Source organism: Pongo pygmaeus, chromosome 5 (genome assembly GCF_028885625.2).
Source record: "Pongo pygmaeus isolate AG05252 chromosome 5, NHGRI_mPonPyg2-v2.0_pri, whole genome shotgun sequence".
NCBI classification, from domain to species: domain Eukaryota; kingdom Metazoa; phylum Chordata; class Mammalia; order Primates; family Hominidae; genus Pongo; species Pongo pygmaeus.
Window position 1 is genome coordinate 137,501,921 of NC_072378.2, and position 23,606 is coordinate 137,525,526.

Genomic DNA, 23,606 nt, shown 5'->3' on the forward strand with positions numbered 1-23,606 from the left:
TTCCAGACCTTGGCAAATCACTTAGCCCATCAGATGCTCACTTGTAAAGTAGAAACAATCATGACTTGTAGGCAGTATGAAGAAAGAGAAAACAGTATGTGCAAGTGTCACCTTGGGCAGGCCAAGGCCTAAACTTGATGAGAAATATGCCTGAGGAAACGACCGTCGCTGTATCCTCTCTCACAGCCAGTTTGCAGGATTGTGGTGAGACTGTTTGTCACCATTTGCTTGCTCCTGTGAGCAGGCAGACCTTTGGCCAGACCCCTCAAAAGACAGGTGAGGGAGAACCCAGGAGCTGCAAATCCCTGTGAGGATGGCAAAGAGGGCCTCTCACCTGCCAGAGTGTTATTCCAAGCAACTGGCAGTAGCCACAGCCCTGTCTTCACAGGGGAAGGTAGGGACTGGGGGTACTTAATCCTCACTAGGAGCTGTGTGTTCCCTATTGAACCATTTCTCCAAATTTCCGTATTGCATCCGTGTCTATTGGAATCTTTCCTTCAGTCTCATTGGCACAAGAGAAGTTAGCTCTCTTCTATTGCCCCCTCCCTCAAACAACTTTGATCTAACCCCAGGTAAAATAGGCTCATCTGCCTATAGGGTGTATCAGTCAGGGTTTCCTGAGGCACAGGACTAATAGGATAGATGTATATATGAAAGGGAGTTTATTAAGGAGTATTGACTCACACAATCACAAAGTGAAGTCCCACAATAGGCCGTGTGCAAGCTGAGGAGCAGAGAAGCCAGTCCGAGTCTCAAAACCTCAAAAGTGACAGTGCAGCCTTCAGTCTGTGGCTGAAGGCCTGAGAGACCCTGGTAAGCCACTGATGTAAGTCCAGGAGTCCAAAAGCTGAAGAACTTGGAGTCTGATGTTCGAGGGCAGGAAGCATCCAGCACAGGAGAAAGGTGGAGGCCAGAAGACTCAGCAGGTCTGTTCTTTCCAGCTTCTTCTACCTGCTTTACTCTAGCTGCGCTGGCAGCTGCTCAGATGGTGCCCACTGAGATAGTGGGTGGGTCTGCCTCTCCCATTCACTGACTCAAATATTAATCTCTATTGGCAACACCCTCGTAGACACATTCAGGAATAATACTTTGCATCCTTCAATCCAATCAAGTTGACAATATTAACAATCACATAGGGCATTCTGGTTTTTCATGGTTTTATTTACTTGCCGCAACCTTTTTAGAGAAGACTCTAAAATTCTTTTTTGTCAATATGAGTCTTTTTTCCATACCCAATTTTACTCCCTCTCTCCTTTTGAAGAAAATCTGGGACAGGACTTCTGGACTTGATCACCAGCCAGGGAGAAGAAACAATACCTAGGAAGTGACACTCAGTTGGAAGAAGAATGATGATTCTAGAATAGCTCTCTGCTGTGGCACCAGGACTGCACGAGATCTGGTCTCCGCACATCTTGGTGTCTGCATCCTGGTAAAAAAAAAAGGCCCACTTACCACACGTACCCATGGAGAAGATGAGGCAACAAGTTGTAAGAAATTACAGGAAAAGACTCACTCCTGATCTCCTGACCCACCCCTCTCATGCTCTCAGTGCTTCTATGCTTGCTTCATTAATTTATCCAACAAATAATAATTGTCTACTAGGTACCAAGTTCTGTTATAGATAATGAAGATATGGCTGTGGAAAAAGAACCAGAAACCTGCCTTTACATTCTAGTGGAGGAGGAGGAAGATAAACAATAAACAAGGTCAACAAGTAAACTATAGCATGTCAGGTGATTTAAGTGCCAGGAAGGAGACTGAGTGGTATAGATCATTGCAGAGGGTAGGTTGCAATTTTAAATGGAATAGTGAAGTTAGCCTCACTGATAAGGCAGTCTTCCAGCAATGATCTGACAGAGGTGAGGAAGTGAATCTATGGAAACCTGGGGGTACAGCCTTCCAGCAAATAACAGGTGCAAAGGCCCAGAAGCCTAGGTAGCATTTGTATTTGAGGGCAAGCAAGGGGTCTGTGTGCTGGAGAAGAGTGAGCAAGGTGAGAATCAGGGAGTGAGGCCTGGGAGATTATGAGGAAAGGAAACAGATCATACAGCGCCTTGGAGGCCATTATAAAGACTTTGGTTTTTACCCTTATGAGATGGGAAGCCATTGGTGGTTTTAGAGCAGGAAAGTGACATGATCTGATTTATGTTCCAAGGCTCATGCTGGCCACCCTGTTAAGACAAAACTGGAGGGAGGCAAGCAGAGCAAGGACACCAGTGAGGTAGCCATAGTGACCATCCGGAGGGGAAATGATGGTGGCCTGGAATAGGTAGTTCTGAGAAGTGTTGTATTTTGGAGGTAGATCAATAGAATTTATTGGTGCATTGAATATATATGATGTGAAAGAAAGCGGGGAGACAAAGATAACCTCAATGCTTTTGGCCTGAGCACCTGTAAGACTGGGATTGCATTTGATCACAGGGCAAGCTCAGTCAGGCTCAACACTGTTTGCTCCTTCCTGGCTGGAACTTCGTTTGGGCCTAAGATGTTTAACTGGAATTTCATCTGGCAGACTTAAACATTGTATTCTTCTTTTAAAAGTTCAAATAACAAATATTCCAAAATACAAAGCAAAAAATTAAAGGATTTATTGAAATCGTGTGACAATATATCCCTAACACCATGAAGAAGATGACAATTATGATTTTCACAGAGTATTTTGCACTTACCTAAGCACAAAAGCAAAACCAGAGCAAGGCAAACAATATACAAATAAAACTTGATTCTATCTAATAATTTTCATGAAACAACCACAAATGAATTTTGTTTTATTAAGTCAGGCTTCAGGACTACTGAATTGCATTCACTAAAATCCTATTTGAAATTTTACTTACTCCCCACCCACCCCGCTACTCTTAATTCATCGCCCTCCCCACAAAAGGACAAAAGGCAAAAAAGGTAGTAAGCAAAATATAAATAATAAGAATTCAAAAACAGAGATCAAAATAAATTTTTTTTCCAGTTTCTGCATCTATGCTCAAATCAATGTTTTCTGAGCATACAGGGAAGCAAAGAAACCAATTCTCTAGCTCTTGCTCTGCCTCTTATTCTCCTCCACCCCCCCAATACGTTTCTGAATATTTTTTAATCCATTTATCACTGAGTACTTGCATATAGCTAGAAGCACCGACTATATTGTTATCACACTTTGGAGCAATTTTCATGGGGAGTTGTACAAATGTTCTTTGATATGTATCTCCTCACTAGAAAGACAACCTTAAACATATATAAAGACTTAGCCTCAAGTGAAGAAGGCAGCTTTCTGTTGACCACACTGAGCCTTAGGTCACAAGATTTCTACTCAGGAGAGGCAGTGGGCAGGAAGGGCCAGTTTGGAGGGCTTTGTCTAGCTCTATAGTCTCTGTAGGCACCTATCAACACCAGTCCTTCTCCTGCTACCCACTGTGTGCTTTCAGCTTCAAGCTGAGTTCTCTGCATGGGGTCGACCCCAGCAGTTCCCAATAAACCATCATTCACGGGATCCTCCTATATAGAGATGAGGAAGGCACCACAAGCAAGGCACTCTTGGCCAGAAGGGTTGAGTAATGAGGTTTCCTTTCTTCTTTGTCACTAAAAAAATTACATTTAATTTTGAGAATAAAGATAAGTTCTTCTAAGACAGGATTAAAAACTAAACAAAACAAAAACAAACAGAAAAGAAAACCTTAATATATCTTTTAAATGAGGGACAATTGTACAGAGTAGACTTCCTTGTTGTTGATAGTTTTAATTCAGATATCAATCCAGAAATCATAAGATTTTTTTCCCCAAAACCTGTTCTTATTTACATAAAGTAGAATTTAAAACAAAATTTTGATTCATTAAGTAGAAATATTTAATAATAATAAATATATAAAAAGTATATTCATATAAAATAGAAATGTATGAAAAATATTCATCCATATAGAAATTTTAAATTGTCAAAGCAATGTCAATTTAATTGGCTCAATAAGAGCGTGAAAAACCATTGCTTCAGGACTGCCTCAGTCTGTAATGCTATTTTAAAAAAAATTATTTCATCATTTTCTTAAATACTATTCCTTGGTTGTTAAATTTTTATTTTGCTGTCTTAGAAGAATGAAGGTTGTTATTAGAGATGTAACATTCAGAAATAAAGTTCTGAATTTCATAGAACACTTTATTCTCTGCCTTGTCTTTACATTTCAGTTTTTTGGGGGGAATGTTGTTCAAATATAGTTTACAAATGAAATATAAAGGATGAAAGAATGGATAAACAAAGAGGTCCCCAAGGTGTAACAGTGAATATTGCTTTAAGAAAATACAAAAACAATTTTAAATAAGATCCTTCAAACACGAGTCATCCTATTCTCAGGGAGCTTTAGAATTTCCACATTGCTGAATGCCAAATTCCACAAGTCATGGAATTTCCACACATCTCTCTTCGCTTCTCTGACTTCTTCTGTCTAATATGGGCTGATATGTTTCAGCCACTACGCAGTAGCTGGAGTGTGGTGTTAGAGCTTCAATTTCAACCACTCTGTGAGCCCCTTCATAAACCTTTTGCTCCTACACACAAGAGAGAAAATAATCAGTGGTAAATGGCTGCCATTAAGTCACAGCTGCATTTTTGTTTAAATTAACAAGTTGTACATGGTCACAGCAGTAGATGGGTTGTGGGGTTTCTTCCCAGACACACCCTTCTTTTCCAGAGTCCTAGGCCATAGCCTGGTAAAGGGACAAGGCAAGTGGCTGTGTAGGTGAAACTCGACTTCTCCTTGAGGGCTGTTGGCTGGTTGACCCTGTGGTCAGAGACTTCTTTTTAAGAATTTTGTTTGTTTTTTGAGACACAGTTTCACTCGGTCGTCCAGCCTGGAGTGCAATGTCACTATCTCGGCTCACTGCAACCTCTGCCTCTCAGGTTCAAGGGATTCTCGTGCCTCAGCCTCCTGAGTAGCTGGGATTGCAGACGCATACCACCACGCCTGGCTAATTTTTGTATTTTCAGTAGAGATGGAGTTTCACCGTGTTGGCCAGGCAGGTCTTGAACTCCTGACCTCAAATGATTTGCCTGCCTCAGCCTCCCAAAGTGCTGGGATTACAGGCATGAACCACCCCACCTGGACTTCTTTTTAAGAATTTGAAGTGTGCAGTGAGAATGATGTGCAGCGAGATGAGCAGAGATAACTGCAGGCATGCAACGGTGGCCACAGAGAGACAGAAAGTCCGAGAGACAGAGCAGGATCCCTTAGAACTCACTTCCATTTGCCTTCCCAGTCACCACTAAGCCTGCCGGCACTCTATGTCCTGCCTCTGTCCTTGAGATTGCTTGCCTATCTCCTAATTATCCCTCCCCTCCTCTTTTGTTTCTAAACAAGTTAGACTGTGGTTTCTGCTCCTTACAACAGAAACCCCTCATCTTAGATGACACCAAAAAAGGAACAAATCAATTATCCACCAAATCCAGACAGAAGCACCGATGGTGGATTAGAATACCACTGTAAGGCCGGGCGTGGTGGCTCATGTTTGTAATGACAGCAGTTTGGGAGGCCAAGGCAGGCAGATCAGTTGAGCCCAGGAGTTTAAGACCAGCCTGGGCAACATGGCCAGAGCCTGTCCCTACTAAAAGTACAAAAAAACATAGCTGGGCATGGTGGCACGCACCTGTAGTCCCAGCTACTTGGGAGGCTGAGGTGGGAGGATCATTTGAGCCCAGGATGTCGAGGCTGCTGTGAGCTGTGATTGCACTGCTGCACCCCAGCCTGGGTGACAGAGCCAGACCCTGTCTCAAAAAAAAATAAAAAATCGCAGCAAAACTGGCACAAAAATAATCATGTGATTCAAAAGCTATTTTAAAATAAGGTGTGAGGCTGGGCATGGTGGCTCATGCCTGCAATCCCAGCACTTTGGGAGGCCAAGGCTGGAGGATTGGTTGAGGCCAGGAGTTTGAGACCAGCCTGGGCAACATAGTGAGACCTTGCCTCTACAAAAAAAAAAAAAAAAAAAAAAAAAGCTGAATGTGATGATGCATGCTTGTAGTCCCAGCTACTCCAGAGGCTGAAGCAGGAGGACCACTTAAGCCCAAAAGTTAGAGGCTACAGTGAGCTATGATGACCACTGTACTCCAGCCTGGGTGACAGAGTGACACCTGGTCTAAAAATAAAATACATAATAAATAAATAAATAAATAAATATATAAGGTGTGCAAAGCCCATAAAAATGAATATTTGTGGCAGTCACATGCAGTTAAATACTGTTAATACCAATCTTTAGATAGGCAGAGAAGACTGTAGAGACAAACCGGAGGATGGAAAGGGCACACACACATTCTGATGGTGATGCCACCACCAACCGTGGATGAATGCTGGCTGAGAGTAAGAAGGAATTAAAGATAAGGAAAAATAAGAGGAGGCAGAGTAGCAGAAAAGGACATCTCATATGACCAAAATATTGGTTAAATAAACAAAAGAAAAAAACTCTTAAATATATCTATTCATCTGAACTTACCTTTTCTAGTGAGTTGTTAATTATAAAAACTCGGTATAGTAGTTCATAGTAATCTTCTATAGATATATTTTTTTCCTTTTGGTATCTATACGGTAAATTTGGAGCATGGAGAATTACCAACAAAGATCCATTGACCTGGGTTATATTCATGCCTGGAGGATCTATTTTTGCTGGAGAAAAAAACATAAAAATTTGGCAAATCATCAAGGGAATGTATTATATACAGACACATTATGTATCATGACAAATCAGCATGGTGGGAGGATCACCTGAGCCCAGGGAGGCCGAGGCTGCAGTGAGCTATGATCATGCCACTGCACTACAGCCTGTGCGGCATAGTGAAACCCATGTCAAAGAACAAAAACAAAAATAAAAAAGAAAATTGCATATGTATTTGAATCTCAAACCTTTATAAATGTAGGGGGTGTTAGATTCTTAGCAGAATAAAGATGGAAACACACAAATTACTTTCCTCTGTTTATTGGAAGGGCTTTTCTTAGTCCGACTTTTGTTTGTTTGGTTGGTTTTGGGTTTTTTTTTTAGACAGGATCTCATTATGTTGCCCAGGCTGGGCTCAAACTCCTGTACTCAAGTGATTCTCCTTCAGCTTCCTGAGTAGCTGAGATTACAGGTGTATGCCACCACACCCAGGCTAGTCTGACTTTTTATTGACAGTGTAGCCCTTGGAGGTTTTAAGATTTTTGTAGGGGTATTAGTTCTAACTCCCTGCCTTGTGCTGGCCTAAAACCTTGTCTTTTGTCCTGGGAGTGGCTGTTACCACTCAGGGTCTAGTTACCACAGCCAGCAAATGCCCTCAGGGCAGCTGAGGCAGTCACTGTGTTGGTCTTCTGGTTCCCCTTTGATTTCCATTTACTTTGTTTTGGCCCCCAAGGATTCCCTTATTTTTATTTTTGCCCCTCTGTGGAGTTTGGAGAATGTGTTTTATTTTATCCAGAATTTCTAAGTGTTTTAGAAGAAGAGAGTTTCCTACTCCCAGGCTATTTAATTTGGAACCATAAGTTTTTAAAGCGCTTTCCAACTATATTGGAATAATGTGATAGTTAACTTTAAATACACATGTCCCTTTTATAGTGAGGCACATATTTCAGGCATCGTCCTATCAGTGAGTCAGCCGCGGACATCACAGGGCTGGCTCCTGGCTTATGATCTGTGGTGCTAGATTGTGCAACTGATTGCAAAATCAGTTTTGCAATCAGTTGCAAATTTCTTGACCCATTCACTGGATTGTGATTGTGTTACAAGACCAAGTCAAGATTATTTGACCTCATAGCACTTTACTCTGTAACAGCTCTCTGCTTGAAATATTACCTTCCCGCACTATTCATGAACATATCAGCCCATAGATTTCCTCCTACCTCTTTGGCTATTCCTTCTCAGTCTCCTTTTAAGATTTTTCTTACTCAGGCATCTTTGGGTGAGAGTCCCTCAATATCTGGTCTTACTCAGAACTGCCTCTCACTCACTACTCTCTCCCTAGGCAATCCTATCAATGCCCACTGTAGTGTATGCATGAAATGACTCACAGATTTTTGTCTCTAATAAAGACTTTACTTTGAGTCTTGGATCTGAAGAGATATGTCCCTTGGATCTCTTAAAAGCATCTTAAACTTAACGTATTCAAAACCAAACTCATAATCTCTATTACCTTACATCCCACCAAACTGGTCTTTTTCATCAAACACCATCAAAAACATCTCAGCAATTCATCTAATTATGTATGCAAGAAACTTAGAGGTCATCTTTGACATGTTCTCTTCACCATTATATCCAATCTATCACCTGGTCTTGCCAGTTTTTCTTACTAAATGTCCCTCCAGGAATAAATTTTCTCTAGTCCTTTTCATAAGCCAAATCGTGTCTCCTGTAGACTATTATTAGTAACCTGCTACTTCGCTTATCTGCATCCAACCTGTTCCCCCAAATATAGTCAAAATGATCTTTTCTATACACAAGTCTGATCATATGGCTCCCGAGTAAAATTACATTTTTCTGGAGGAAGTCACAACTCCTTAAAAAATTCTTGTACCTGCCTACCTTTCCAGTCCCATCTCATTACGGACTCCTTCCTGCATGCTCTTCTTCAATATACCAGTTGTCTTTCAGTCCCTTGAGTTTGCTATGCCAGAGGGCCTTTGCAAATGCTGTTCCCTTGCTTGAAATGCTCTATTCTTTGCCTCAAGTGATCCTCCTACCTTGGCCTCCCGAAGTGCTGGGATTACAGGCATGGAGCCAACACACCTGGCCTTCACATCTATTTTTAATCCAAGCAATTCTAGGGTCAAATAATACTGAAATCTCACTAAGTATCAAATGCTGCTTTTAACTGAAGAAAGTTTACTTTGTTCTATTTTATTTTTTAAATCTTGCTTTGTCTCTAGATAGACACCATAAATCAGAACTTCTTAATCTAAGATAACATCCTGCTGGTCAAAACAGGTGTCAGAGGAGCCAATGCATGCAGCTGGCTCATTAGTCTGTATCACAGATGCCATGAACATGCTGTCTTGAGGACCTGGAAACATATGTTTTGAAATATGTTCTTCAGAATTTCTTAGGAGCTGTGGTGAGAGAGCGCAAGCCTGGGGGTGAGGAGGCAGCTGAGTGAGTGATTCCTCTCACTATTGCATCAACAAGAGTAGTAGCTATAGACTGGGTTTCTTATTCTTCTACTAAGAGGCCCTGAAATAGAATGGCTTTTTAAAGGACCTGGTCTAAAGCTTTTTTCTTTTCTTTTCTGATTTTTTTTTTTTTTTTTTTTTTTTTTTTTTTAGGGAGAATGGTCATACAGAAAACACACAAACCCTTCTTAACTCAACACTATCCCAATTTAAATAGAATTGAGCTAACGCTGTGTCAATCAATGTCTTTGGCTATTCTTACCTGACTGGCCTAATGGCTTAGACTGAAGGAAGCTTTGTTTGATAAGTAAATTTGAATGTGACCCTACTTCTAGGCTTGAATATAATAATCAAACTGATCTGTGAATTCCCTTCACTGGTGTTCATCAGTTTCTTCATAAAATCTCCTTTTCCTCAACTAGAGAATTGCTTGTTGAGTGTATTGGCCTTGAATTTCAATGTATCCAAGAAACAACTTGAGAGTTACCATGAATTAGTTTGCTCAACTCTATTCCACCCTCCTGCTAATTAGAGAGTTGGGGGGAAAATCCATCTAGCATTTGGGATGTTATCCAATTAATTTGGATCTAATTGGACCTTGCACCAGTTAGAAGAGGTGTATGGATGGATCCCTAAGTACTAGATACAGAATGTGAATATTTCTGTGGCCATATGAATGCAAAGCAAAAGGCTCGTACTGAAAAGTGGTCTTAAAAAATCTAGGTGGTTAGAGAACTGCAAGGAACCTATAATAGTCAAAACAATCTTGAAAAAGATGAATAAAGAGGAGGGCTCACCCCTCCCAATTTCAAAGCTTACTACAAAGCAACAATAATCAAAATAGTGTGGTATGGGCACAATGATAAATGTATAGATCAATAGAGTAGAATTGAAAGTCTGGAAATAAACCACACTTCCATGGTCTATTGATTTTCAACAAGTGTGCCAAGAACTCTCAACGGGATAATTTTCAACAAATGGTGCTGGGACAGCTGGATAGTCATATGTCAAAGAATAATATTGGACCCTTACCTCACACCATATACAAAAATTAACTCAACATGAATCAGACTTAACTGTAAGAGATAAAACTATAAAACTCTTAGGAGAAAACATAGGGTAAATCTTCATGATTTTGGATTTGGCAAAGGATTCTTAGATATAACACCAAAAGCACAAGCAACAAAAGAAGAAATAGATAAATTGGATTTCATCCAAGTTTAAAACTTGGTATCAAGTGATACCATCAAGACAGTAAAAAGACAACCCACAGAATGGGAGGAGCTAGCTGAGGATCACATATCTGATAAGGGATTGATATACAGAATATATAAAGAACCCTTACAACTCAAAAATAAAAAGATATAATTAAATTTTTCAAATGGGCAAAGGATCTCAATGGACAATTCTCCGAGGAAGGTACAAAATAGCCAATAAGCATAAAACAGAAGTTCAACATCATTAATTAGCAGGTAAATGCAAATAAAAACCACATGAGATACCATTTTATATCCATTAGGATGGCTATAGTCAAAAAAGATTGGTAAAAATGTGGAAAAATCAAAACTCTCATATATTGCTGATGGGAACGTAAAATAGTGCAGATGCTTTGAAAGTAGTCTGGCATTTCCTCAAATGGTTAAACATAGAGTTACTATGAGACCCAGCAATTCCACTCCTATGTATATATTGAAGAGTAATATAAAGGTATGCCCAGCTGTGTGTGGTGGCGTATGCCTGATAGTCCTTGCTACTTGGGAGGCTGAGGTGGAAGGATTGCTGGAGCCCAGGGGTTCAAGACTGAAGTGAACTATGATTGTGCCACTGCACTCCAGCCTAGGTGACAGAGCAGGATCCTGTCTCTCAAAAAAACAACAACAAAAAAAAAACAAAAGAACTCCCACTCAAAAATTTTTACATTACTGTTTATAGCAGCATTATTCATAATAGCCAAAAAGTGGAAACTACCCAAATGTCTATCAACTGAGGAATGGATAAATAATATGTGGTATATCCATATAATGTATTATTATTTGGCCACAAAAAGGAATGAAGTACTGATACATACTACAATCTGAATGAACTTTGAAAACATGTTAAGTGAAAGAAGCCAGTCAAAAAAATCATGTATTATATGAGTCTATCTAGAACAGGGAACTCTATAGAGACAGAAAGATTAGTAGTTGCCAGGGCTGAGGGCTAAGGGAATGGCGAGACTGGAAGGTGATAGCCAAAGGGTATGGAGTTGCTTTTTGAGGTGATAAAAATGTTCTAAAATTGACTGTGAGTGATGGTTGTCCATATTTGTGAATATAGTAAAAACCATTAAACTGTATGCTATATGCTTAAAGAATAAGCTGTGTGAATTATATCTCAATAAGGCTGTTTAAAAAAATCTAAGTGGATGCAGTGACCATCTATTTCCCCAGTGTCCTATAGTTGCTCTATGGGACAAACATAGTTGTTTGTCTATGGGACAAACATCTTGAACAAAATAGTTGCATGATGGAGGCTATATATAGACTTAACAATATGATTCTCCTCTTACCAAAGTTGGTCTGACCTGCAGAGTGTCCAACTGTCCAGTAAGGAAGATCAATGTTGAACCCCTAGTATAGTGCCATATTCCAGGGGCTCTTGTCTTCCATCTCATTGCAGGTAGGTTTATTTTTGTTCCCTTCCAAAAGGGAGGGGGCAAGAGACATTGCTTATAGTTTTTCTTTACTGCTGGGTATAGATTCTGGTTACAGATTTTGTTTATAGATTTTTATTTACTGCTTCAATGCTTTTATTAGCAGACACCTCACCACTCCTGGGACCACACATACACTCATAGATGTAGTCAATGCCTTATTCATGAGCATAGTACTCCACAATACATTGCTTATGAGAAAGAACTTAAGTTAATGTGAAAGGAGTGAAGCAAGGTCTCAAGACCCATAGGACAAATATATATCATATATTTGTCACTCAGAAATCCATGACTTTGTAGGAAGGTGAAATGGATAATTGAAAACTCAGTTTGAGAGACGTCTTGTGAATTGGCATATGAATTGGTAAATGCTCCAAATGGTAACTGCTTCACTAAGCCTGGGGCCAATATATGGTGCTATTTCTTCCATAGACAGAATTCACTGGTCTAGGATACAAGAAGTAGAAGTGAGAGGGGCAAATCTGACTGTTACCCATAGTGAAAAACTCATGACATGTTTTTGTTTCCCATATGCTTGGCCTTGAATTCTTCTGGTTTATAACAAAAATGGTTTCCAAAAATTGGAAGTCGAGGCTCTCTCCTGACCATTTGGAGCGCCTCATGCCATTTAACTAACAAAAAGAAAATGAGGTTCTTATATTGTCTAGGGTGATTCATTCTGATTTTCAAGGCATAATATAGTTATAAATACAATGGGGTCAGGTAGAAGAATTCTTGGTAGCCACTGGTGTGCGTGTTAGAGCTTCTCTATTCAGCGATAAAAATTAATGTAAGGTTAGGTCAAGTGGAGACAGGAAACACCAGAAGGACTCAAACTCCTCATGGATAAAGAGCTGAAGTGCTGGCTGGAAAGAAAGTGAATGTTGAGTTTATAATGAAGGAAGAAGTCATAAATATTAACTACAGCTTCATGACTAGTTGACTAGTTGCAATTATGAGGACTGTGGTAAATATCTTTATTTTCTTTCTTGTTCTATTTATGCACATCTTTATATCTATACATTAAACCCCTTCTTTCTCTCTCTCTCTTTCTTTTCTCTACTATTTTATCCAATGTCTGTTGGTAACGGTTAATTTTATCACCTGTATCTTAGAATATATTATTCTATGATTGTGACTAAACTAAAAAAGGAATAAATATCATTCAGGATGGATACTGAGAAAGCACTTTTGGTGTGCCAATTTGGCGAGGTGACTAAAAGTCTTAATTTCCTCAACAGAAAATTCCTCTAATAAGTATTTTCATGAAATTAACCCTCATGTTTGGGGAAGGACTAGGGCACTATGACAAATTCTGCTGTCTAAAAATACTTTTTTGGGGGCTGGGCATGGTGGCTTACACCCATAATCCCAGCACTTTGGGAGGCCAAAGGGGGCGGATCACCTGAGGTCAGGAGTTTGAGACCAGCCTGGCCAACACGGTGAAACCCTGTCTCTACTAAAAATACAAAAATTAGCCAGGGGTGGTGGCACACACTTGTAATCCTAGCTACTCGGGAGGCTGAGGCCGGAGAATCGCTTGAACCCGGGAGGCAGAGGTTGCAGTGAGCCAAGATCGTGCCACTGCAGTCCAGCCTGGGTGACAAAGCGAGACCCTGTCATACACACACACACACACACACACACACACAGACACACACACACAAAAGGTAACAAATTGATGGAGTGGAGGCTCTGCAGTCAGATGTAGCAAATTTGAACCCTGAGTTGGATAATACAGGTCACGAGATTGGAGCAATGACTAAAGCCTCTACATCTTGATGTTCTGGGCTAGAAAATTAGGATAATAAAAGCTATCTCCTAGAGTTGTTCTGATAATTAGACCAAATTAGATAATGATGTAGAGACCTCAGCAAAGCACAAGGCCTGGTCACTAGCTGTGCTCCGGGAGGGCTGTACAAAAGCAGGAAGAACAAGGGCAAAGAAACTCCATGGAACTCACTTTCCCACCAGGGAGTGAACCGCGGCGTCATGCTCCATTCTGAGTAGCTCCCAGCCGAGGCCGCCCTCACCCTCCCGTAATAAGGTTCCTGTATGTCTGAGGTTTCACTGGTAAGGTCACAAAAGAGTTCTTGAGTACCCCAACAGTCTTCTTTATTTTTCCATTGTCTCTGTCCATATCTGTAGCAGGGAAAAGGCGAAGATCTGAGTTTATTTTCTCCACTCAAGGAGTCGTCAGTATTTTCAGACGAATAATTCTTTATACCTGATTCTAATAGCAATACCACCATGATAGCTTATGGCTACTCTTCAGAATCTTTAAAAAAAATTCCTTCTTATTAACTGTTTCAGTCCATTTTCAGTTGCTATAACTGAATACCTGAGACTGGGTAATTTATAAAGAAAAGGAATTTATTTCTTACAGTTTTGGAGGCTAGGAAGTCTAATGTCTAAGAGCCACACCTGGTGAGGGCCTTCTTGCTGGTGGGGACTCTCTGCAGAGACTTAAGGTGGCAGAGGACTTCACAGGGATTCAAGAGAGATGGCATATATATATACACAGACCAACTTTTTTGATAACTAGTCCACTTCCTCAATAACACATTAATTCGTTAATCCATCAATGGATGAATCCATTCATGGGGGCAGAATCCTCATGACCCAATAATCTCCCCAAAGTCCCACCTGTCAACACTGCTGCACTGGGGATCAAGTTTCCAACACATGAACTTTTGGGGGACACATAGAAACCACAGCATTACCTAAAGTGCTGTCTTGCTGGAAGATAAACATCCCTGACACTTTCCGTATCACTAACATAAGGGTTTTAATTTATTTTTTAATACTTGGCAAAATGTTCTTTCTTGTGTGTGGACTGACTTCCATTTTTGAATACTCACTCTCCCCATCCTTAATGCTCTGTGGTTTTGGCTGTTTGTGGTTTTTCTCCACTTCTCATCAGCTTGCTGTTGAGTAATGTGGCTGCTTCTGAGAAGTTGCTACCACTTTTCATCTCAGGTGTTGCTTATCCAACATACATGATTAATCTCTTTATTGAAAATTGACAGGAACTTTTAGTGAGGACTATATATGGAGCCCTGTAATTAGGGGTTGGGAGAGGGGGAGGGAAACCCATGAAAAAAGGTAGTGAGGCAAGAGGCAGAGAGGTTGACTCAGCCTGAGGCCACAGGATGGTGTAATAGTCAAAGGGAAGATTCACGCTTTGTTTCCTTACCTGCCATAAATCAGACCAATGCAACAAAGTGATGGTGGGGAACAGAGAAGGAATTGGAGTCTGGGGAGAAAGGTTTCCCAAAATATTTATTGAAAGACTTGAAATCTAGTTTTCTAGACACATAATAAGGAAGATCAACGGTATCTGTACTCAGTAATCTACATGGTGACAGCAGTTTCATTCCATCATAATTAAAGCAGAACCACAACAGGTATTGAGTATAATTTGATGTTTTAAAATTATTATTTATTTATAATAAGTCTTTAACTTAGCTGTAATGACAGACTTCTCTTTTAAAATAACATCTCATTGTTTATCCTATTCTAAATGCAAGGGATATAACAGTATTATAGCCCATGAACTGGATACACCAAAGTGAAAGTTTTCAAAATTATAAATTTGTCTTGTGCTGTTGAAAATCCCTTAGAGACAGGAATGGATTCAGGTATTCTGGGATCTGAAATTTATATAATCTTGGTCCATTTAGTGTTTCTATAACAGAACACCTGAGGCTAGGTAATTGATAAGGAAAAGAGGTTTACTTAGCCCATGTTCTGCAGCCTGGGAAGTTACAAGAAGTGTGCTGCCAGCATCCACTTGGCTTCTGGTGAGAGCTTTTCATGCTGTATGAGAACATGCTGAAGAAGGTCAATGGGGAAAACAGATCGCGTGAAGAGGCCAAACTCAAGGGGCATCCTGGCTTCACAACAACCACTCTCATAGAAACATTTCCATGACAAATTCAGTCTTGCAAGAGTGAGAATTCACTCAACTGCACCAATAATGGTACCAAGCCATTCATGAGTGCTCCATCCCCATGACCCAAACACCTCCTATGAGGCCCTACTTCCAACACCACCACACTAAGGATCAAATTTCAACATGAATGTTGGTGGAGACAAACTCAAACCATAGCAGCTTGAGAGTCCTCTTTAAGAAAAGATTTATAAATATAAAATCCTTGCTTTGGGGTCCTGAAGTTTAATCTTCATTAGATTCACGGTAAAACAGTTTCTAATCTTCTTAGTACTTTGGACCACAAATAGGTCCACTTTTGACCTATTTATACTGCTCCAGGGGAAGTATAAAAAGAGTACCAATCTTTACTTCCTACATGCTGAAAGTATCTCCAGCAATGCACAAATCTACTTTTGTAATGGATAAACGTTCATTGTAAAGATTTGTAAATTTTACAATCGCTACATAAAATATGTAGAGAGAAGTAGCAGTGGTTAAAGATGGAGATGCTTCTGGGGATATTCCTTCTGAAATTAATTAGAAGGAAAATCTGACCTAGGACCTACCCCATGCTGGAGAGACATGGATGAATTTATGGGATAAAAATTGCTATTTTGGCCATAGCTGCATTTGATTTTCTGAATTTCTAGTGAAAAACCATGAAAGCTAAACTGTAATATCTCCTGTCTCACTGTCAGGAGACAGGATTGAGCCTCAACCCCCCTCACCCCCCAGAAATATATGAGTGGAAAAACCTGACATTTTCAACTCAGGAGTGTTTGTTTCCAAGCCTTGAGCCAGGAAAGGAGTAGATTATATCTGAGTTTTGGCAACGATCCAGCAGGAGTAGCCTGAGGATCACATGAGAGGAACATGCAGCAGCGTGTTCCAGTTTGTGTTCATGCTTATGAGAGTCATTAGTTTTTGAAAGGAATTTTCTAAATAATAAATCCACTCTGAAAGTGACTTTTTAATTAAAACCTTATTTTACACACTCACCACGTTTGCCGCAACTTGTTTTTCAACTACCGATAGTTTCACTCACTGAGTACTTGCTATGTGCTAAATAAGTTGCTTCCAACATTCGCTTGACAAATCTATATTGAGAACCCACCATGTGCCAGGCTCCTCCATGGAGGCGAAGGCTGAGCCTGTGAGGTCTTGGTGAAGATCTAGGGCTGAAGTATCTGCCCAGTGCACTGCATACCATCATGCATTTTGAGTCCCCAGGCAGCCTTCAGTGGAGACAAGTCACTGCTATCCTGACCTTGGCTTCTTCTCAACCCCTCTGAAACTGAAAAAAAGCTCAGATCCTAACACTCCATTGCATTCTAGAACATGTTATCCCAGTGCCATCTCTATCAGCTGAAGGAGGCTCAATTTACTTACATTTTGTACTGCACAAAATAGACACTGCTGTTGCCAGTAAGTGCCCTCCCAGGCTGCCATTGCAAAATGTTGTGAAAATTTCGGGACTGAAATTGTACCCTCTGAGGTTTCAGAGACTCATGTGTTGGCTGAGTTCCTAAGATAATAAGAGAAGGAAGAACATTGAACGTTGCTTGGAGCACTGTTGTTCCCAGCAGTAGTTTTCAATGGAATACCTGCATCAGGATTCCCTAAAGTAGTTGCTCTAAGTGCAGATAGTAGAGGTGGAGCCCAGAAATCGACATTTTGAATCTTCAATGCAATGATTTTGATGCATGCTAAAGTCTCAGAATGATGAGTTCCAGATCATAAACATGTACATGATATCTTCCCACCCTATTTCCCAGGCTGTGGAGGAAGTAAATTACAGTAAAAAAAAATTGCTCTTATTTTATTCTCAAATAGTGATGGAATATAATGACTGAGATGAAAGACCCACACTAAGACCACCAACCATTTTCTTAGGAACCACTACATTGGTACTACTCAAGCAAAATTTGCTAGAGACCAATTCTGGCTCCAGGACCTCAGCCCAGCACTCAGTCCCTCCTTTCGCAGGTTCTTGCTCAATCTCTGGGTCCTGCTTCCAGGTAGGTCTGCCTTTGCTGTCCCACTCCTGAATGGCTGTATTTACCTGCCTGCATCCTGGTTCCAAGTATCCAAGCATAATCCCTCAGATGAAATGGCCATGCTAATGAGGAAAACTGCCCAAGACCCTGCCTGGGGGGTAGTGTTTCTGAGACTAATCATGGCATGGCATGGGATAATTTTGCATTGGCATGACTTGTGTTTTCTTTCTCAAATTGTGCAACATAGGTGGTACAACCTCACTTGCCTTTAGTCACATGGAGGCAAGAGAACTTTGGCAAAATTTTATTTAGGGTTCAAGGTTTTTTATAAGGGATAAGAAGTTGGGCAGAAGGAGAAGGAGTCGGAAAGCATATCTTTTTTTTTTTTTTTTTTAGACGGAGTTTCACTCTTGTCACACTGGCTGGAGTGCAGTGGCGTGATCTCAGCTCACTGCAACCTCTGCCTCCTGGATTCAAGTGATTCTCCTGTCTCAGCCTCCTGAGTAGCTGTTATTACAGGTGCCCATCACCCACGCCTGGCTAATTTTTTTGTATTTTTAGTAGAAACGAGGTTTTGCCGTGTTGGGCAGGCTGGTCTCGAACTCCTGACCTCAAGTGATCCACCCACCTCAGCCTCCCAAAGTGCTGGGATTACAGGCATGAGCCACTGCACCCGGCCAGGGAGCATATCTTCTGTTTTCTCCCTGACCTCATCTTCTGTCACCCCGACCCCTGTGTTTGCAGTGTTGACTCCTTCACTTGCTCCACCATGACCCCAGTGACTCTGCCTGAGGGCCTCTGCACTGGCCCTTCCCTTTTCCTGGTCTGCTCTTCCTCTGGATTTCACATGGCTCATTTCTCCACCTCCTTCAAGTCTTTGCTCAAATGTATCACATTATTGAGATGGTTAAAAAAACGCTTCCAAGCCCATGGTCTCAGCTCTGAACTTTCAAGATTTGTTATTTTCAAATGAAAAAGACCGTTTCCTCAGGCATTTCTTCTTACCAACCAAATAGTGTGAATACTGTTATTTGTTTTTTAATTTGTTTTCACTTTTATTGTTTGGACCACCATCAGTGCATCAAATGGTGTTGTGTTCTTGGAAAGAGTCTACAGCCACAATTGATTTTGCTCACAAAAACCACTGCCTGATCAATCATCTTTAGAACATAAAAATTCCAGAAGTTTTCAGGAGATGACAGGCACAATTTCCTGAAGGCCTGCCTAGAATTGATTTGCTAACATGAAGATAGATGGCTTAATGCCCTTTATCTCTCTGTCTATGGATTTCTTCTCTCATTTTTGTAACATCAGTGCTACCACCACCAACAGTAATAACACTGCACCAGGCACTGAGGGACTTTTATCTGCATTCACTCATTTAATTTGCCCAGCTCTTCTATGAGGAAGGTACTGTGCATTATGGTCTTCCTCTTACAGACTGAAAAAACGAAGCCTTGGAGACCTGAAGGAGATTGCCAGGCAGCAAATGGTGAAGCTGATTTTGTACCCAGACAGTCTGAGTGCAGAGCCTGCCGTTTCTCTCCAACAGAAAACCAAGAGCAAAACCATGGGAGAGAGGAGCTAATGAAAGAGGCAGACCAATTAGAAGCTGAGGCTATACTTTATCTTCTTCCTTCTTCCCTCCTCCTCCTCCTTCTGGCTGGCGTTCATCAAACGTTGAACATATATGAACCTTAACTTATATTAGGCAGTATGTTCAAAGCTTTACAACTTACTTAATTCCCACAGCCACCAAATAAGGTAAGTATTTTTATTATTGCATTCTACAGATGAGGAAGCTGAGGCTTTAAAAAAGTTGCATCTCTTACTCGAGGTTACAGGCTTGGTAAGATGCAGAGCCAGGAACATTTTGGTAGCATTTGAATTCCTGCCGTATTTTGCTAAATGTGCCCTTGCTGTTACCAAGTACCAGAGTCTTCTCAAATCCAAACATTTCTGGAAGATGAAGGCTTGAATTGCTTTTATGTATTAGTCACTGGACAACTGCACCATCTTGGCAAGTTACTTAAATTGCTTACACTGAGAGGTACCCATCTGTTAACTTGGATTCTTAGAGGCTTGCTCAGAAGTACGTGGTGCTGATAAGATGCTCTACACTCCTGCAGTTTCCTCCATGAATACCAGAAGCAAATTCTCACCTGTTGTTTGTGGTCCCTATCCTGTGCCAGGCACTTCTCTAAGCATTTGGCATATATTAATTCATTTAATCTTCACAGTGACCTAGAATCCCCGTTCTACTAATGAGGAAATTGAGGGTGTTAAGTAAATTTCTCAAGTTTTCCTAGATGGTAAATGGCAGATCTGAAATCCAGACCATGACAGTTTGGCTTAGGTGCCTGTGCTGGTAACCACCATGATATAGTGTTCCTTCAAGGTAAAAGACATTCTAAGGTGAGTGAGAACCAGAGAGAAAGAGAGAGGGAGAGAAAGAAAGAGGGAGGGAGGGAGGGAGAGAGAGAGAGAGAGAGAGAAATGGATGTACATTTGTTCTGTATGAAGTCTCTGCACCCTCTAGAGAGCCTTTTCTTTAGTGGGAACTCATTAAGTACATGTGGGGTCATTCAAGCTGCAGATAGACACTAACCCCATGCCTGCTCTGATCATTTAGTGACATCAAAAGCTGCAGCCTTTATAAAGTTCAAAAAAGCACCAGTGCCATTTCTATCTAACAGATCCTTGATCGGACTCAGATGACAAAGCTATGAGCAATTAAAAAGAAACAAAGCACCTACCTGCTACACCAGTAAGGAAGAAACTGATGAGGAAGCCTAGAAAGCAATGTTTAGGCATCATGGTTGCAAGTGTGACTGTTCAGGCAACCAGTGTTCCTTTTAACCAGCTCAGGACCAAAGAGGAAACTGTAAAATCCACAAACAGACAATCACTCCTGGGTTTAAGGCAGATGGTTCCTTGAAGCAACTACAATTTTATTTTGATACTACATTATATTATTTTATTTTAGGAAAAATATGAAAGAATAAAAATCATTTCAAAAAGCATTTTCTGTCACTTTTATGTGGAAGCTCATTTTTATTGGGAAGCTCGTTTTTTTGTTGGGGCTTCATTAGCTGTAGAAAGGCAAAACACTGAGGATGGGCAGACCCGAAGGGCAGGGCAGTGCAGGGATTGTGCAAGTGGCAAGCAGGTGAGTGAATGAAACGACTCGTGGGGCCTTAAGGGAATCTGGCCCCAGGAGGCGGAGAGGCTGCCAAGGACTAGGACTTGGCTACCAGGGTGATTTTGAGTAATATGCTTGGCAGTTGCAGCTATCGGGGCCCCTGGCAGTGGTTCAAAGCAAGAGCGGTCTCTCGTTGATTCAGTCTTTTCCTCTCTTTTTGGTAGCTCCCCAGTTAATCTCCCTGCTATGCCCCATACCCTTCCACTGCATCTGGCTCTCCACGGGGCTCTCTGCCATATTCTTCAGCTTTTCCCACTCCATAGTGGTCCTGGGCTCCATTTAGCTAATGTCTCTTCCTCTTCCATTTTCACACCCACTTTCCAGCGAGCTGGAGAAAGATTTTGAGCCTGTCAAACCACATGATTCCTTAAAAGGATGAATGGGGAAGACACTCCTTTTGAGCTACATTAGATATTTTTCACATTGTCTTTGAAATCTGTTGAACCAGCTCATCTGTTCTCTGTCTATGATTCATTATATCATTCTTCTTACCATTTTTTTTTTTACTATATGTGTTTAGAGGTACTAAAATTATACATGAAAGAACAAAAAAGTCATGTTCCATAGTGAGCAGGTCTGTGCAAACCTACCCTTAAAGTCCAAGGAAGCTGAGAGGTCAAAGAAAAAAGCTGACATACCCAGTTTCTTAGAAAGAAACATTTAATAGGGACTTATGAACCGAGCCATGTGTGTGTCCTAGACAGTGGCAAGACAAGATGGTGGACCCTCATGCCATTACCCTGTAGACCTGAAGAAGGAATTAAGGAAATCAACTATAATGTAATAGTAGTAGTAGTAATAGAAATTTTAAAATCTTCTTAAAGTTGCTGCAAAGTGTGACCCCTCCCTTACACTCAAGTTAAAAGGGAATATTAACAGCCTGTCTTCTCTCTGTGGACAGTGGACCTTATCTATACTCCCCAAATCCACATTCCTCAAAGTTTATTACAGGCCCAGTGAGTTCCTGCACGACTGCAGGGTCACAAGACTGATAAGTTTAGGTTGCAAGACATGTCTTTCTCAAAATGTAACAAATGTTGTAATGCTGCCTTTGTTTCTTGCTTCTGTATCTCACTTCCTGCCTCATGTAGTTCCTACCTTAAGATGTTTAAAAGTAGGAAAAGCCCTTTGTTCAGGGCTCAGACTTTCTGGACATGTGTCCTACTGATCACCTTAATTTAGTAAACTCTCCTGAACCTTTTTCGGTCTCTCCAATCTTTGATTGTCCCACAACATTTCCGGGGGCCAGTCCGGGATTGGAGATGGCAGATCTTCTGTCTCCTTTGCCTGTGGGTTAGAGCCCCAGGACATGGGAAATCTGGGGTCCTTGGTGCCACCAGGAGAGTTTTAGCCCAGAAGGAGAACAGCCATTCCACATTCTGGAGCCTTCCTCCAACAGTGCAAATGGAACCAGTGGAAAGGGTTGCAGGACAGTCACAGGAACAGCGCGTAGATGTATGAATCGCGGTAAGGTTTGGGCCCTAAGGCAAGACCCGTCCCATAAGGATGGAAGGGGAGCCTGGTCACCTCCAAGGGCATGACAACTAGTCTGACCCGAGGGGGTTGGGACAATGGGAGAGGCCCATTGATTCAGATGAAACTCACACCCTAACTGACACCAGACGTAAGTGGGGCTGGTGAGTTGGTCAGAAAAGAAAACCATTTTGGGGATGGGGGAGGTGTGTGAAACTGTGTAAAAGAGATGGTCTCAGGAGAGACCAAGGCAGGGTTGACGTGGGGAAGCACAGATCTCTTAGCGTGGACTGTGTGCTCCCAGGCAAGTGTGGGAAAAACCAGACCTAGGACACTGCATACGGCACATAGGACCAGTTCCACGGCTGCGGCTAGCTGTGACAGGAATTAAGGCATGCTCCTGGCTAAGCAGTGTCTGAACCTCCTGTAATAGGACCCAGTCTGGTGGATCCAAGAGTGAAAGTGAGAGTGAAAGCGCAGCACGAGGGAGGAAATGGGAGGAAAAGTGTCAAAGCCTATTCCACTGGAGTGCGTGCTGAGAAACTTTAAAAAAAGGTTTTAATGGTGATTATGGGGTTAAGGTAACTCCACAGAAACTGAGAACTTTTTTGAGATAAAATAGCCATCTTTTAATGTAGGGTGGCCAGCCGAGGGGACAATAGACAGGGAGATAATTGGCCGAGTGTTTTGGGTGGTCACCAGGCTTGGAGAACAGCCCGGCTACCTGGATCAGTTTCCGTATATTGACTCCTGGCTAAGTGTAATTCAGACCCTCCCTAAGTGGCTGCAGGCCTGCTTTGAGATCTACTGTAAGACTCTAATGGCCAAGAGAAAACCAGGAACAATAGAAAGAAACTGCAAGGCATCAGAAAAAGAAAAGTCACAGGAAAAGCAGTAAAAACCTGTCCTATAGGCCCCACCTGAAGAGTTAGAAATTCCACCACACTATGCACCAATTTATCCACCTCTGGCAAGGCTTAGACAGGAGGCTGCCCTGGCTGCCTCCGGAGACTCAGACTCAGAAGGAAGCACCCCTCAGGCAACACCACGCAGAGAGGAGCCAGAGCCCTTGACTGAAAAGCCAAGGGAGGAACTCCAGGGTGATGAGGTCGGCTGCCTTAGGTCGGTCCGTGCCCAAGCAATGCAGATGCCACTCTGAGAAACATGGGGACAAATTTATTTGAATGCACAGAATGAAGTCCAA

At 41.5% G+C, this 23,606-nt stretch overlaps 1 protein-coding gene across 3 annotated transcripts in view; it reads right to left on the bottom strand.

Moving 5' to 3' along the window:
• Positions 1-2,567: 2,567 nt before the first annotated feature.
• IL22RA2 (interleukin 22 receptor subunit alpha 2) overlaps positions 2,568-23,606 on the bottom strand; it is a 29,925-nt gene continuing 8,886 nt past the window's right edge. Inside the window, exons 2-7 of one of the 3 annotated variants that reach the window (XM_054491691.1) lie at positions 20,484-20,609; positions 17,120-17,255; positions 15,535-15,630; positions 13,760-13,938; positions 6,466-6,635; positions 2,568-4,527 (exon numbers count right to left, since the gene is read on the bottom strand). In XM_054491691.1, the coding sequence (XP_054347666.1) occupies positions 4,378-4,527; positions 6,466-6,635; positions 13,760-13,938; positions 15,535-15,630; positions 17,120-17,255; positions 20,484-20,544 (792 nt within the window). In that variant the 5' untranslated portion in view covers positions 20,545-20,609 and the 3' untranslated portion in view covers positions 2,568-4,377. The remainder of the gene's footprint in view (positions 4,528-6,465; positions 6,636-13,759; positions 13,939-15,534; positions 15,631-17,119; positions 17,256-20,483; positions 20,610-23,606) is intronic. The other 2 variants (XM_054491692.1, XM_054491693.1) reach the window with 2 other exon arrangements.